Source organism: Sminthopsis crassicaudata, chromosome 4 (genome assembly GCF_048593235.1).
Source record: "Sminthopsis crassicaudata isolate SCR6 chromosome 4, ASM4859323v1, whole genome shotgun sequence".
Classification (NCBI taxonomy): domain Eukaryota; kingdom Metazoa; phylum Chordata; class Mammalia; order Dasyuromorphia; family Dasyuridae; genus Sminthopsis; species Sminthopsis crassicaudata.
The window spans coordinates 71,878,689-71,892,880 of record NC_133620.1 but is presented as its reverse complement, the minus strand read 5'-3'; the positions used below and the strand labels follow the sequence as shown (position 1 = coordinate 71,892,880).

Genomic DNA, 14,192 nt, shown 5'->3' with positions numbered 1-14,192 from the left:
CCCAGGGCTATGGCAACAGCATTTCAAATAATTCAACAATATACTCATTCATTCAGCAAATATTTGTCTTACAATATACTAAAAACACAACTTCCCCAGCTCTACTGGCTCAGAGAAACATATTCATTGTTGTTGACAGGTATGACCAAGACCAAATTCAAATATCCTTACACAGTAGATAATGGTCTAAAAACCAAACTTAAAGAAAGATGGGAACTAGAAACAGCTTCTTGGATTGGATCTGAAGACTTGGAGTTTCAACCCGCCTTATCATCTTTGAGACTCATTTTCCTCTTCTGCAAAATGAGGTGTGAGGATGAGATAATCTAACATTTTTTCACATCTAACATTTTGTGACTTCCTCTTATCAACTGGCCTCCAATTCAGAGGAATTCACTATACAAAAATCAAGAATGAAATGCAAAAAATAAGAATTATATCATAAAATAATAAAAATTTTAAAATTAATTGTCCTTGTATGTACAAAATGGTGAGAAGATAGGGATATAAATATTTATGAGGCCAAGGAAAATTAAGGAAGAGGAAGTTATGTCTTTTAAGATTGTAATTTGCTTCCTAAATAAATATTGTAGTTGGAAGAGAAAACATGCATTTTAGAGACCATGTATATTGGGGAGAACACAAGATTTGGAGTCAAGAGATGAAGGTTAGAATCACAGCTTTCTTACTCTATCAGCATGATACAGGGCAAATCAATTCCCCTTTGGATGTCTGGAAACCCAAACACCCAAGGTTTTTTTTTTAAGTAACTTTATTAATAGGCATTAACATAATAATAATATAGAGGATTTTACTATAAGAGTTCTGTTAAAATTTTGTTTAAATGAAAGGATCCCTAACCACTTTGAAAAAATTTATGAAACACAGGACTAGATGATTACTAAAGGTTCCTTCTGTAAGAAGCAAGTGTCTACAGTAATTGATGTCTATAGTAATCTAGTGTTTGGCAAACCCAAAATCTCCAGGTTCTGGAATAAGAACTTACTATTTAACAAAAATTGCTAGGAAAATTGAAAAATAGTATAGTGGAACCTAGGCACTGACCAACACCCAATATCCTATACCAAGATAAGATAAAAATGGGTTCATGCTTTAAACATAAAGGGTGATACTATAAGCAAATTAGGAGAACTAGGGATAGTCTATCTCTCAGATCTGTGGATAAGGAAGGAATTTATGGCCAAAGATAAGCTAAAGGATATTATGAAATGCAAAATGTATAATTGTGATCATATTAAATTTTAAAAGTTTTGTACAAACAAAATCAGTGCAGCCAAGATTAGAAGGAAAGCAGAAAACAAGGGGGAAAAATTTAATTCAAAGGTTTTGATAAAGGCCTCATTTCTAAAACATAAAGAATTGACTCAAATTTATAAGAATACAAGCCATTTTCTAATTGATAAATGGTCAAAGGATATGAACAGCCAATTTTTGATGAAGAAATTTTTTTCACTTTATAAATTTTTAAAATTAATTTTATAATTATAAAATTATAAAAAAAATTTTTGACAGTACATATGCATAAGTATTTTTTATAACATTATCCCTTGTATTCATTTTTCCAAATTTTCCCCTCCCTCCCTTTAATCCCTCCCCTAGATGACAGGCAATCCCATACATATTACATGTGTTACAGTATAACCTAGATACAATATATGTGTGTAAATCCAATTTTCTTGTTGCACGTTAAGAATTGAATTCCAAAGGTATAAGTAACCTGGGTAGATAGACAGTAGTGCTAATAGTTTCCATTCAATTCCCAGTGTTCCTTCTCTGGGTGTAGTTGTTTCTGTCCATTGATCAACTGGAAGTGAGATGGATCTTCTTTATGTTGAAGATATCCACTTCCATCAGAATATATCATCATACAGTATTGTTGTTGAAGTGTATAATGATCTCCTGGTTCTGCTCATTTCACTCAGCATCCGTTCATGTAAGTCTCTCCAAAACTCTCTGTATTCATCCTGCTGGTCATTTCTTACAGAGCAATAATATTCCATAACCTTCATATACCATAATTTACCCAACCATTCTCCAATTGATGGATGATGAAGAAATTAAAGCCACTTCTACTAATATGAAAAAAATGTTCTAAATCTCTATTGATTAGAGAAATGTAAATTAAGGTAACTTGTAACTACCACTATATACCTCTCAGATTGGCTAAGATGACCGGAAAAGATAATGATAAATGTTGGAGGAGATGTAGGAACATTGGGACACTAATACATTTTTGGTGAAGTTGTGGACTGATCAAACCATTTTTGAGAGCAATTTGGAACTATGCCCAAAGGTCTATAAAGTTATGCATACCCTTTGACCCAGCAGTGTTTCTACTGGGCTTGTATCCCAAAGAGATTATAAAAGAAGGGAAAAGGACCCACATGTGCAAAAATGTTTGTGGTGGCCCTTTTTGTAGTGGCAAGAAACTGGAAATTGATGGATACCCATCAATCGGAGAATGGCTGAGTAAATTGTAAATATGAATGTTATGGAATATTATTGTTCTGTAAGAAATGACCAGAAGGATGATTTCAGAGAGGCCAGGATAGACTTACATGAACTGATGCTGAGTAAAATGAGCAGAAGCAGGAGATCATTGTACATGGCAACAACAAGGTTATAAAATGATCAATTCTGATGGACGTAGCATTTTTCAACAATGAGGTGATTCAAGCTAACTGCGATAGACTTGTGATGGAGAAAGCCATCTGCATCCAGAAAGAGGATTGTTGGGACCGAGGATGGATCATAACATAGTATTCTCACCTTTTTTATCATCATTTGTTTGGTTTTTTTTCCCTTTTTGATCTATTTTTTTCTTGTGCATGATAAATTTGGAAATATGTTTAGAAGAAATGCATATTTTTAACATATATTGGATTACTTGCTGTCTAGGGGAAGAAGGTAGGAGGAAGAAAGGAAAAACAATTTGAAACACAAGATTTTGCAAGGGTGAAAACTATCTTTGTATATATTTTGAAAATAAAAAAAAACTATTATTGTTAAAAAGAAGCAGGGGGCAGCTAGGTAGTGCAGTGGATAGGGCACCAGCCTTGAATTCAGAAGGACCTGAGTTCAGATCTGGTCTCAGACATTTAACACTTCCTAGCTGTGTGACCCTGGGCAAGTCACTTAACCCCAGCCTCAAAAAAACAAAAACAAAAAGCAGCAGCAGAAACAAGCAGAAAAAGAAGAGGGAGGAGAAAGAAGAGGATGAGGAGGAAGAGGAATGAAAAGAGGAGGAGAAAAGGAGGAGGAGGAGAAGAAGAAAAGAAAGAGGAAGAGGAGGGGGATGAGGAGGAGGGAGAGGAGAGGGGAAAAGAGGGGGAGGAGGAAGAGGAGGATGAGGACAAGGGGGTGGGGGAGGAGGAAGAAGAAGAGGAGGACAAGAAAGAGGAGTAGGAGGAGGAGAGGAAGGGGAAGGAGGAGGACAAGGAGGTAGTGGAAGAGGAAGAGGAAGAAGAGGAGGACAAGAAAGAGGAGGAGGAGGAAGAAGAGAAGGAGAAGGAAGAGGAGGAGGAGGAAAAAGAGGAGAAAGAGAAGCAGGAGCAGGAGATCATAGGAAAAAAAAAACAAGCATCTTAACAAGAACTCAATTGAATCACTGATGAATCCATAAAAGAATTGTATTTTACATTCTTGCAAGATTAGATGTCCATAATAGGCTTCTTAAAGTATATTTGCATAGCCTTTTATTCCAAGTCCTTCCTCTGTTTCCCCATCAGCTGGGTACTACAGTCTATCCAAAGTGCCCTATGTGAATCTCAGCCACCAAGTACAACTCCTATTCCCTATAATTCAGTAACCCTATCCCTTATTTTCTTTTACCCTTATTTCAATGTATATATTCTTTCTGCATAGTATGTTTCTTATTCTAATTTATGGCTTTCTTTATAAATTTCATTTCCTTTATTCCATGGCAACTAATCTTTAGGTTTCATTTCTTAGGTTTTGATTTCATTTCTCTAATTTAAGTTTCATTTCTCTGCATTTTTCTAATTTAAATTTAATTTCTCTGATTTTTTTATTATGTAACTCTGTGGAAATTAAACTCTCATCTAATTCTCACACTTTCGAATATAAAACTTATGACTTGGTTTATGTTTCAAAAGATTAATTTTTCCTTAATGAAAAATTAAAGCAGAAAGGATGAAGCAATTCTATTAGTAAAATGATTCTTAATGACCAACTTATTGTGTGTGGTTTTTTTATTTTTACATTTTCATAGTGAGAAAGAATCTCTGGATTCTCCACATCTAGTATTTAAAATTACCAGTTTGGTACAAGGTCCTCATCACTTCACACCTATGACTTGCCCTTGCCCTTAGGATTATATATGTTTTTATATATATATATATATATATATATATATACACACACACACATACATATATACATACACATGCATATATATACATGCATACACACATGTAATGTGTAATTTGTAGACATTTTATTTATTATATATATGTGTGTGTGTGTGTGTATAGAGACAGAGACAGAGAGTTTGATTTTAACTACTACTCTGAGTAAATATACGCATAGGACACACTTGTATGGGTTTCCTTGAGGGGAACAAGAAGATCCAGTGATCAAGTGAAGTCAGCTAACAATTTTTAAGAGCTTACTATGGGCCTGACACTGAACTAAATGCTGGGGGTAGGGCAGCCAGCAGTTGCTCTAATGATTATCACAATCCCTCCAGGATTTGGGGCATTCCCTGGTATTCACTGGTAATGCTTGTAAGGCAAGTCCTGTAAAATTCTGAAATTGTGGGTCGTGATAATGAATGAGAGGTAGCAAAAATAGGATTTATTAGCAGTAAATCTTTGATTTGTTTTATAGACTCTATCCCCGGGATCATGTGAAAATGTCTCCAGCATGAGTGGAAAAAGTTTAAGAAGCCCTGCTAGAGGAAACTAGAGGATATGTCACTGAACTAGTATCAAGATTCAAACCCAATATGGTAGGAAATACAGAGCTGTTTGGCTAGCATGTTATAGTTAGGTTGCTGGTGTCTGAGAAAAAAATTCAAGTATTGCCTTTTTCTCTTATAAGTTTTTCTTTGGTTAAGTTACTCATTCCTAAATCGTCAGGCAAAAATAGGTCAACCATCCATCTGCCTATGCTAAGGAAAATTAAATGGGCAAAGTTGGTTTATATTTTCCCTTTTATCTAGGAGGTCCTCGGGCTGCTCCTGGTTGTGATCTGTGCCTAAGCCTGACCTCCCTGATCACTGTCCCATGCTTTTTGGTCAGTTCACTCTAGCCCTCCACTTATGAAAATGGATCTGCTCTCAGCCAGCTGAGATAAGAGTGCTGCAGTGTGGGAGTCATCTGGCCTTAGGCACTTATCAGGTGTGTGATCCTGGGTAGGTCATTTAAGCATTGTCAGTCTCTGTTTCCTCAAATGTCAAATGGGAATAATACTTGTGAGAATCAAATGTGATGATCTTTGTAATGTACTTAGCATAGTACCTTGCACAAAATAAGTGTTTAATAAATGTTCATTTCCCGTTTTCTCTAGATTGTTGTCTTGGGAAATGAAAGCTAGAGCTAATTTGATCTTAGTACTTATGACTCTAGAAACAACATTCAAAATTAACTGGGATTTCCTAAATATATAATACTTCCCCCTCCAAAGTAATTTAAAATGTAGGCAAACTATAGCACAATTAGGCAGAGTAGAGGAGATATTTGAGACTGTGCGGGGTTTCTCTTTCAAATCACATTGTGACATAAGAGAAGGAGCACTGAATTGGGAATTAATCGATAAAGATTCCATTCTTGGCTCTGTCACTAACTAGCTTTTGGTACCTTGGGCAAGTAATTCATCCAATTAATCTTCTTACAGAGAGGCTGAACAGTGGAACAGATTAGGTATACAAGATTCAGAAGCAAAAGAACATAATAGTCTAGTGTCTGATAAACTCAAATTCCTAAGCTACTCTTGGAAAAGAACACACTATTTGACCCAAAAACCCGAAATAAGACAAAACAAAAAACTGCTGGGAAAACTGGAAAGCAGTGTCATAGAAACTAGTTATGAATCAACATCTTCCAAAAATATATCGTTAAACTTCTAATGAATAACAACAGCACTTTGAGAAAAAGGATGAAATCGTAAACAGATTAAAGTAACAAAGAAGCTATTAACTTCCTGATCTATGGAAGGGGTAGATAATAAAACAAGGATAGAGAGAATCACAAAAAATAAAATAGATAATTTGGATTACATAAAAAATGTAAGGTTTTGAACAAATAAAACCAATGTAGCTAAAATTAAAAGGGAAGGAGGTAACTGGGGAAAAAATCTTTGGAAGCAAGTTTCTCTGATAAAAGATATTTAAAAAACTGATTCACATTCATGATTTGAGTAACTTATAATAGTAGACATATTTCAATTGATAAATGATCAAAAGAAATGAGTAGTCAGTTTTCAAAAGAAGAAACCAAGCCACAAATTATCAATTAGTAAAGAAAGGCACATTGAATTAACTTTGAGGTTCCATCTCATACTCATTTAATTGGCAAAGTTTTCAAAAAAAGAAAAAGGTCAAATATTGGATGGGGTGTGGAAAAATTCACAGCCCTGCTATTCTATTAAAACTTGGAAGTTACAGTACTATATGAAAACAATCCTTGTTGACCTAATTACCACATACCTTTCATGCCCATTTATTATTTTTTATATATGGAGTATAATTATAACAAATTTTACCTGTTCATTCCAAATAGATCTGAAAATTTCTAATTGTTCATGTTAGCCATATTGGTCTAGTAATTACTGTACTCTAATACAATCTGTCTGAAGTTTAATAGGAATAACTACTTTAATAATTGCCTACAGCCTCATTAACATTAATGTACCATTAGTGTACTGTGAAGTGGTCCAGTCATTCTGGAAATCAATTTGTTACTATAACCAAAAAGTTATTAAATTGACCCAACAATACCAACATTAGGACTAGAGATCAAAGAAAGTAGAATAGCACCCAAAAGTACAAAGTCCCTTATGGTAGTTCTTTTTATATTCGAAAAGAACTGGAAACTTAGGGAAATTCTCATCAATTTGGAAATAACTGAGCAAACTGTGGTATTTGAGTATAATGGAAGACTATTATGCCATGATTCAATCCATGAACATTTATTAGGCACTTACTACATAAGAGGAACTGTACTAAGAAATAAAAAATAATAATAAAGTTTCAGAGAAAGCCGGGAAGATTTAATATTATTTATATGAAGATTTATATAGAATAAAAGGAGCAAAACCAGAATAATTTATACACTCTTAAAATGAACTGCTCTGATTTTAAAACTGATCAACTCAGTGACTAAGTCTGAATCCATAAGAGCCAAAGATAGGTCATGTTATCTGTTTCCTGATAGAGAGGTAATAGACTCAGGGTGTAGAATAATGCATAATATATTTTTTGTTTTGAAAATTTTTTTGGCTTGAATCTGCATATTTGTTACAAGGCTATTCTTTTTCTTTTCCAATGAGGTTAGAAACTAGATTTTGTTCATTGAAAAGTATATTTAACTTTAAAAAAGTCTTTCTTGTTCTTAATTTAACTCTAAAAAATTAAAATTAGTGAGGGGCATACTAGATAATCTCTAATATTTATAAGATCACCCTCAGCTCTAAAATTCTAGTATTGTTTTACTTTCATGACAGAGGTAGTCTCCTGCTCTGCCTACATAGGTAGGGTCTTCTGGAACAAATGTTCTTTGTTACTTTATTATTTATTAAGACTAAAAGCAAGGAAAATAGGATTTATGAGAAGCAAACTTATTTGGGAACAGAGCACATCAAAACAGTTCTTGTTCTCAGAGAGTGGAATCTGCGTGATTGCATCTTGACTTAGTAACATCTGGGTTTTCTAATAAAAGGGCCAGACTAAGCAAGACTACCCCCAGAACATGATGAGTATTGTTACTGTTCCCTAAACTGTGTTAACATGATAGCTAATGTTTTCCTTGTGTTGGACCCAAATCCTAACAAAATGTTCTTCCAGATGAGTATGAAGGAAGGCAGGTGTTTTCCCAATATGCTATGGTGACGTCAATACTTCCAGTGTTTTCATTGCTAAATTGTAAATAGAAATTGTGGCAACCAATACGGCACTCATTCAGTAGGAAAACAACACCAGAAACTATTTTGTGCTGTACTTCTCCATTGTGTATTACTTTGAACAATTTTTCAATTCCAAATGTCATCCCATACCACTCCTCTGACTGTTCTCAGCTGAAAATCCTGACCTTGTTTTGAATCCCAATCATTCTGCAGTGTGAGAATTCTAAGTTGCCTGTAAAGTACATCACAAGATAGGTGAGGGGAAAAGCCACGGTGCAGTGGGAAGAACGTAGATTTGGTGCCAGAGGACTGTGTGAATCATAGTTCTAGTGATTTACCTTTGTGACTTTGGGCACATAGGTGTACCTTTGTGTCTGTGGGACTCAATTTTCTCTTCTGTAAAATTATTGGGTTGAGCTAAAAACCTCTGAGATCCTGTCCTGCTTTAAATTATTTTAGCATCAAGTAACCTGAGAATCACAGCCCTTATGTGTCAAAACTCCATTGAGAATCTGTGATCTTATTGTTATGAACACTTAAAATTTCTGTTCACTTCTTCTGTTGGACTCCATCAGGAATCCATCAAATGTACTAATAAGGGCCTTCCCCTGCCCTTTTGATCTCTTTAGGAAATGTAAGGGTTGTCTACTTGTCATTCCTTGATCTTACTACAACTCTAGGCCACATTCTTTTCCAGTGATGCATTTCTCTCTTTTCCAATTCAGAAATCCTACTTTCCTGTGTTTTTTTAACCTTTTCTAATTCACTAATTTTGTTTCCCTGCATCTCCTGTGAATTCTTTATTTTTTCCAACTCCAATTTCAGGACGTTGTTATTCTCTATCATAACTTCCCTTTCCTTGCCCCATTTTTCTTCGATCTCCCTCAATTTCTTAAGAGCTTCTTCTAGGAGAGAGTTATGTGATGGGGGGCAGGAATCGTTCCCCTTTAGGTTGTTATCTTCTGAATCTTTGCTGTTAACTTCCTCGGGGTTGGGTACCCGCTCTTTCTCTGTATAGAAGGAATCTATAGTTTTTCTAGCTTTTTTGCTCATACTTAAAAAATGTTTTGGGGTCTGTCCCTGGGGTAGGAAATTATTTACTTCTTTACCAGCTTCCTCCCAGACCGGATGGATGCAGCGGCCCCTGCGCCCGCGCTAAGAGAGAGCTCTGGGAGAGAGTTCCCCACCCCCTCCCTGGAAGCGCCTCAGAGGTGATTAGCACTGCTGTGCTTTGAGGGCGTAGAATAGTGAAGACAGCAAGAAGCTCAGCCTATGTGTCCGGGTGGGGAGTGGATGTCTGCAGCAGGTGACGTGAGAAGCCCCTGCGCTCAAACTGGAAGTGTCTGCCAGAAACCGCGGTCCCTAGTTCAAAGGTTCCGCTTCTCTGGGACTTCCTGGAGCTGAGTTCCACTCCCTCCAGCTAAGCTAGGCCGTGTGTGTTGCCTTGGGCCGTATCCACCCACTTGTCAGTCTCTTAACTATTCTCAGGAGGTAGCTGAGGCCACACCCCCTGGTGCCGAGTCTGCCGAGTCACCCCCAGGGTGGGGGGGGGGGGGAAATCTAATCTGAGTTTTAAAATATTTTGGCTTTCTCTTCTGAACTGCTAAATAATTAGCAGAGAAGAGCTAACAGCCTGTGCCAGATTCCTTTACCTCAGTGGCTTCTCTGATCCCAGAGCCCCTCCCAGCGCAATGGGCGCAGTGTGCCCCTACCCCACCGTCTGTGCTGGTCTTTCTTATTCCTCCCCTGAGAACTGACCTTTCCTGTTGAAACTCCAGATTCTCTTCAGCTGGTAAGTCGTGCTTCCAGTCCTTGTGGTATCTATCAGTCCTGAGCTAATTTTGAGACTTAATTTATCTAATTGGTTGTGAGGGAGTGAGGACGTTCACTGAGTAGTGTGTTTCTTCTCCGCCATCTTGGCTCCGCCCCCCGATGCATTTCTCTCAAAAACAAAGAACAAAACCATCTTTTCTACTCCATCATCTGTTTCAATCCTTTGTAAAAGGTTGCTACCTCTCCACTGCCCTCAGTTTCTGAGAGGGGAAATGAGAGAAAAAGCCAAATGTTTTTACTGTTATTTGGTAATCTTGTAAAAATTCTCTTCCACTCTGTAATTCTATTGTTTTATCTCCATGACAGAAGTTGTTGTCCGCTCTTACCCAGAGTGAGGGTTAGGGAACTCATACAGCTGACCTTGACTATTCTGGTCCCCAAACCAAATCCCCAAGGTCACGTGCCTAAGCAGGATATACAGTTTGCATACACATATACAAGACATAAATACCTATACTCATATGTGCATGTCCATGTACATGAGTATGTACACACATAACCATGCAATGCATACCAATATATGAATACATATATAATACCTTTACTCATAATGTGTATATATACTTGTGTGTATTGTATATACATACCCATATGTATATGCACATATACCCACACTCATATGTATGTATATATGCACGTGTGCACATACATAAACATACAATGTGTATATATATATACTAATATATGCATGCATTATATAATGCTGTTACTCATGTGTGTTCATATACATATACCATACTCATAATACATATGTATCTATACATGCACATGTGTACAGATATATAATGCACATATTGTATAATGCCATTACTCATAGTGTGTGTATACATACATACCCATGTAACATACACACGTGTATGTGGATATATGCATGTGTGTACAGATAAATATACAATGCATTTATATACTAATATAGGCACACATTACATAATGCCATTAGTGTGTGTATATGCGCATGTACATTTATACCACCCTCATCTATGGGGATGAACACGGACACACCTTTACCCAGTAGCCCGAGTAGGACTGTACTCCCACGCTCCTGGACGCATGTGGCTGTGTGCATACACTGGAACAGCACACCCACGCCGCCTCTGTAAGCGTACGCACACCTGTGTCTATATTATTACTCAGTCATGGGGGGGGGGGCTGACCCTTCCCGCCCCGTTTGGCTCATTACGTCCCGCCTCGGTGTGGGGGCAGACTCTGGGCCCGCCTGCGTCTCCCCTTCCTACGGCAGGGCCCCCTTGGGGTGGGCTGTTTTGTCTTTCCTCGGGGCCGACCCCAGCGGAGCTTCCAGTGGCCTGGCCCTCGGCCGTCTGTCCCCCGGGGATGCCCGCAGGCCCCTCCGGTTTAGAAACCGGCCGCCCCTAGCGCCAGCTCAGCAGAAGGCGTCGAGGCCCGTGTCCTCGGGGCGGGCTTGAATCCGTTCGCTCGGGTGTCTATGCGGGTGTCGGGGCCCAGATTACGTTAAATTCTCACTTATTAAGCGCGACGCCTCAATCGAGAGCAGCAAAAGGCCTGGCTCCTGGAGATCATCCTCCGCGGAAGAAGAGGAGCGGCGCTGAGATCACCCCCTTGTGAAGCGGGGGAGCATGCGCAGGAGGTGGTTGTGTATGCGTACGCACAGGGTGTCGGAAGAAGGCGGGGGGGACCTCTAGGCCACGTGGCTGCTCCCCTCCAGTCCTGCCGCGCGCTGTTTCCGTCGCCGCCGCTGCTCGTTGCGGCGCCCGGGAGCGTGCCGCGTGCTCACTGCCAGCCCTTTGCTGGGCGGGAAAAGTGGCTAACGGCTCTACCTCGAGGCCGAGCTGCAGACGAGATGGCGTCGGGACCCGACGGTACCGAGACGGAGGACTCGCCTCTGGTGATTAGCCCCGGGAGGCGCGGGGAGAAGGTCGCTTTTTCGGTCCTCGAAGAAGGGGCCGCCAAGAGCAGCCTGTCCCCGGTGCGGTCGGTAGTGGCCTCGCCGAGGCCCGTGAAGGGCAGAGCGGGCCGAGAGGCAGCGAGGCGGCGGCTGCAGCTGCTGCCCATCCCCCAGGCCGAGGGCCCCAGCGGAGACGGCGAGGAGGAGGAGGAGGAGGAGGAGAGCCTGCTCTCAGTGCACGAGGAGGAGGAGGAGGAGGCGCAGCCGCTGCCGCCCGTCTGCGCGTCCCCCATGAGGGGCATGTGGCGGGACGAGAAGGTGGCGCTCTATTGCGATCAGGTGTTGCAGGGCTGTAAGGTGAGGCCCCGTCGGGGAGGGCCTGGATGTAGGGCGGAGCCCCCAAACAACCTCCTAGAGAGTTTCCGCATTTCATATTGGGGGAAACCGAGGCAGGCAAGTTTGGATGACCTGCCCGGGTTATCCGACTAGTAAATGGCTGATGTGCCGGCCCAAGACCAACCCCTCCCCCCCAGGTCACCCAGCTGCCCGGGGGCCCTCGGGGGGCTCCAGAGAAGAGGGCATTGTTCGGGTCGGATGTCAGGGGTCTCTTCCAACCCCACCAGCCGCCCCTCCTGGGGAGACGAGGCCGGCAGAGGTTTGAGCGTTCCGCCTGGGGCCCCTTCCTCCGGGTCTCGTGGCGCCCCTGCACCGAGCCCCGGGGGGGGGGGGGCTCCTGGAGAGCACAAACGCTGCGGTCACCTAGGGGCAATTTTTTTTGGCCGCAGGTGTTGCTTACCTCGAGGTGGGTGATAATTTTTCCCGCAAAAAGGGCTGTGAGTGGAAACAATAGAGTTCCTGTGGCACTTGAGCTGAGACTTGAGGATAGTTTCCCCAAAGCCCGAGATTTGCCGGGTCGTCTCACCCCCTCCCCCCATCAAGTCTTCTCTAAGGCTTCGGGTCACCCTGGACCAACACTGCCCCCTTCCAGTCCCCGAGACCTTCTCCTATCAGACTGTTTGTGGTCCAGGGGCCTGCCCTGCTTTCTCCTTTATGCTTCCTTCAAGTCCCAACTGAAAACTCAGCCTCCACGGAAAAAAGCCTTCCTAACCCTTCTGGATTCTAGGGCCTCCCTGCGCAGCCATTCCCTCTATTTCCATTTCTGGTGTGCTTGTACGTGCTTGTTTGCTTGCCTCCCTCATTAGATTGAGAATAAGGGCTTTTTGCCTCTTCTTCTATCTCTGGATAATTGAGTGCCTGGTCAGTTACGAATTTTGTGAGTTTGGACAAGTCACTTAATCTTCTTTTGCCTGTTTCCTTTTCAGTAAAAGGAGGGCTGTAGTAGTGGTACTTCACTCCCAGAACTTCTGTTAGGATAAAATGAAAATATGTAAAATCTTTAAGGACCACCTTTTAGTCTCTGTCTTTGTCTCTCTCTTCTCCCCCTACTGCCTTCTCTTCCCCCTCTCCTCCCCCTCCCTCTCTCCCTCCTTCCCTCCTTCTCTCTGTGTCACTGTTTGTCTCTCTCTTTCCAGCGCAAACACGGACACATGAATCACTTTATCAGTTCTTTCCCTGGAGATAGATAGCATCTTCCTAAGTCCTTTGTAGTTAATTTGAGTCATTATCATAGAATAATTTAGTTCTTCAGTTAATATTGCGATTACACATTCTCTTGGTTCTTCTCATTACACTTTTACTGTGCTGTAATGAATTTTATTGTCATTACTGCATCATAAACTTGTTACATTATTTTTCCACAGGTATAGAAGTTTACTTTGACAAGTAAAGGGATGCCTTGCTTAAGGGTTTTTCTAATTGGTGATCCCTAAAAGTTGAAGGCATGTGTCCTTGCCATTGTGGATTTGCAACACCTGGAATTACTGATAGACTTTTTAATTTCATTTTCTTCAAGATTGGACTATTAAAAGTTTGGACCTAGATTAACATAAACTCAGTTTGGATTTTTGTACAAAAAGGCCAGAATTCTTGTTTTAGGAATAGTTCTCAGACGATAAATATTTGTAGTGTACCTTTCTAGAAGATTAGATTTTTGCCTCTTCCCATAGATGTTATATGCAAATCCTGGACGGGAGTGAATACTGGATAAGGTTTCAATAAAAAATTTAAAGTTAAGATACTTTTTTTTTTTAATGAACCAAATGCATTTGATATGAAAGTAAAAAAAGAATACTAAATTAGTAGAATAATTGGTAAAATATCAGCATATAATTATTGTTTTATTTGTAAAGCAACTTGCTTTCAAGTTTGAAAAAGTCATTTGTAATCCTTGAATTTAAATTTAAAATGAAAAAGTGCTTTAGATTTTCATATATTAAATAGTTTCTGAAAAGTTCTTTCAATAATAAACAATGGTCATTTGAAAAAGTTAGTT

The 14,192-nt window shown here is 40.1% G+C and overlaps 1 protein-coding gene across 1 annotated transcript in view; it reads left to right on the top strand.

Annotated features, from left to right (window-relative positions):
* The first annotated feature begins 11,431 nt into the window (after positions 1 to 11,431).
* Positions 11,432 to 14,192, top strand: part of SHCBP1L (SHC binding and spindle associated 1 like) — a 44,835-nt gene continuing 42,074 nt past the window's right edge. The window contains exon 1 of the mRNA XM_074308549.1: positions 11,432 to 12,157. Coding sequence (XP_074164650.1) covers positions 11,756 to 12,157 — 402 coding nt within the window. The 5' untranslated portion in view covers positions 11,432 to 11,755. The remainder of the gene's footprint in view (positions 12,158 to 14,192) is intronic.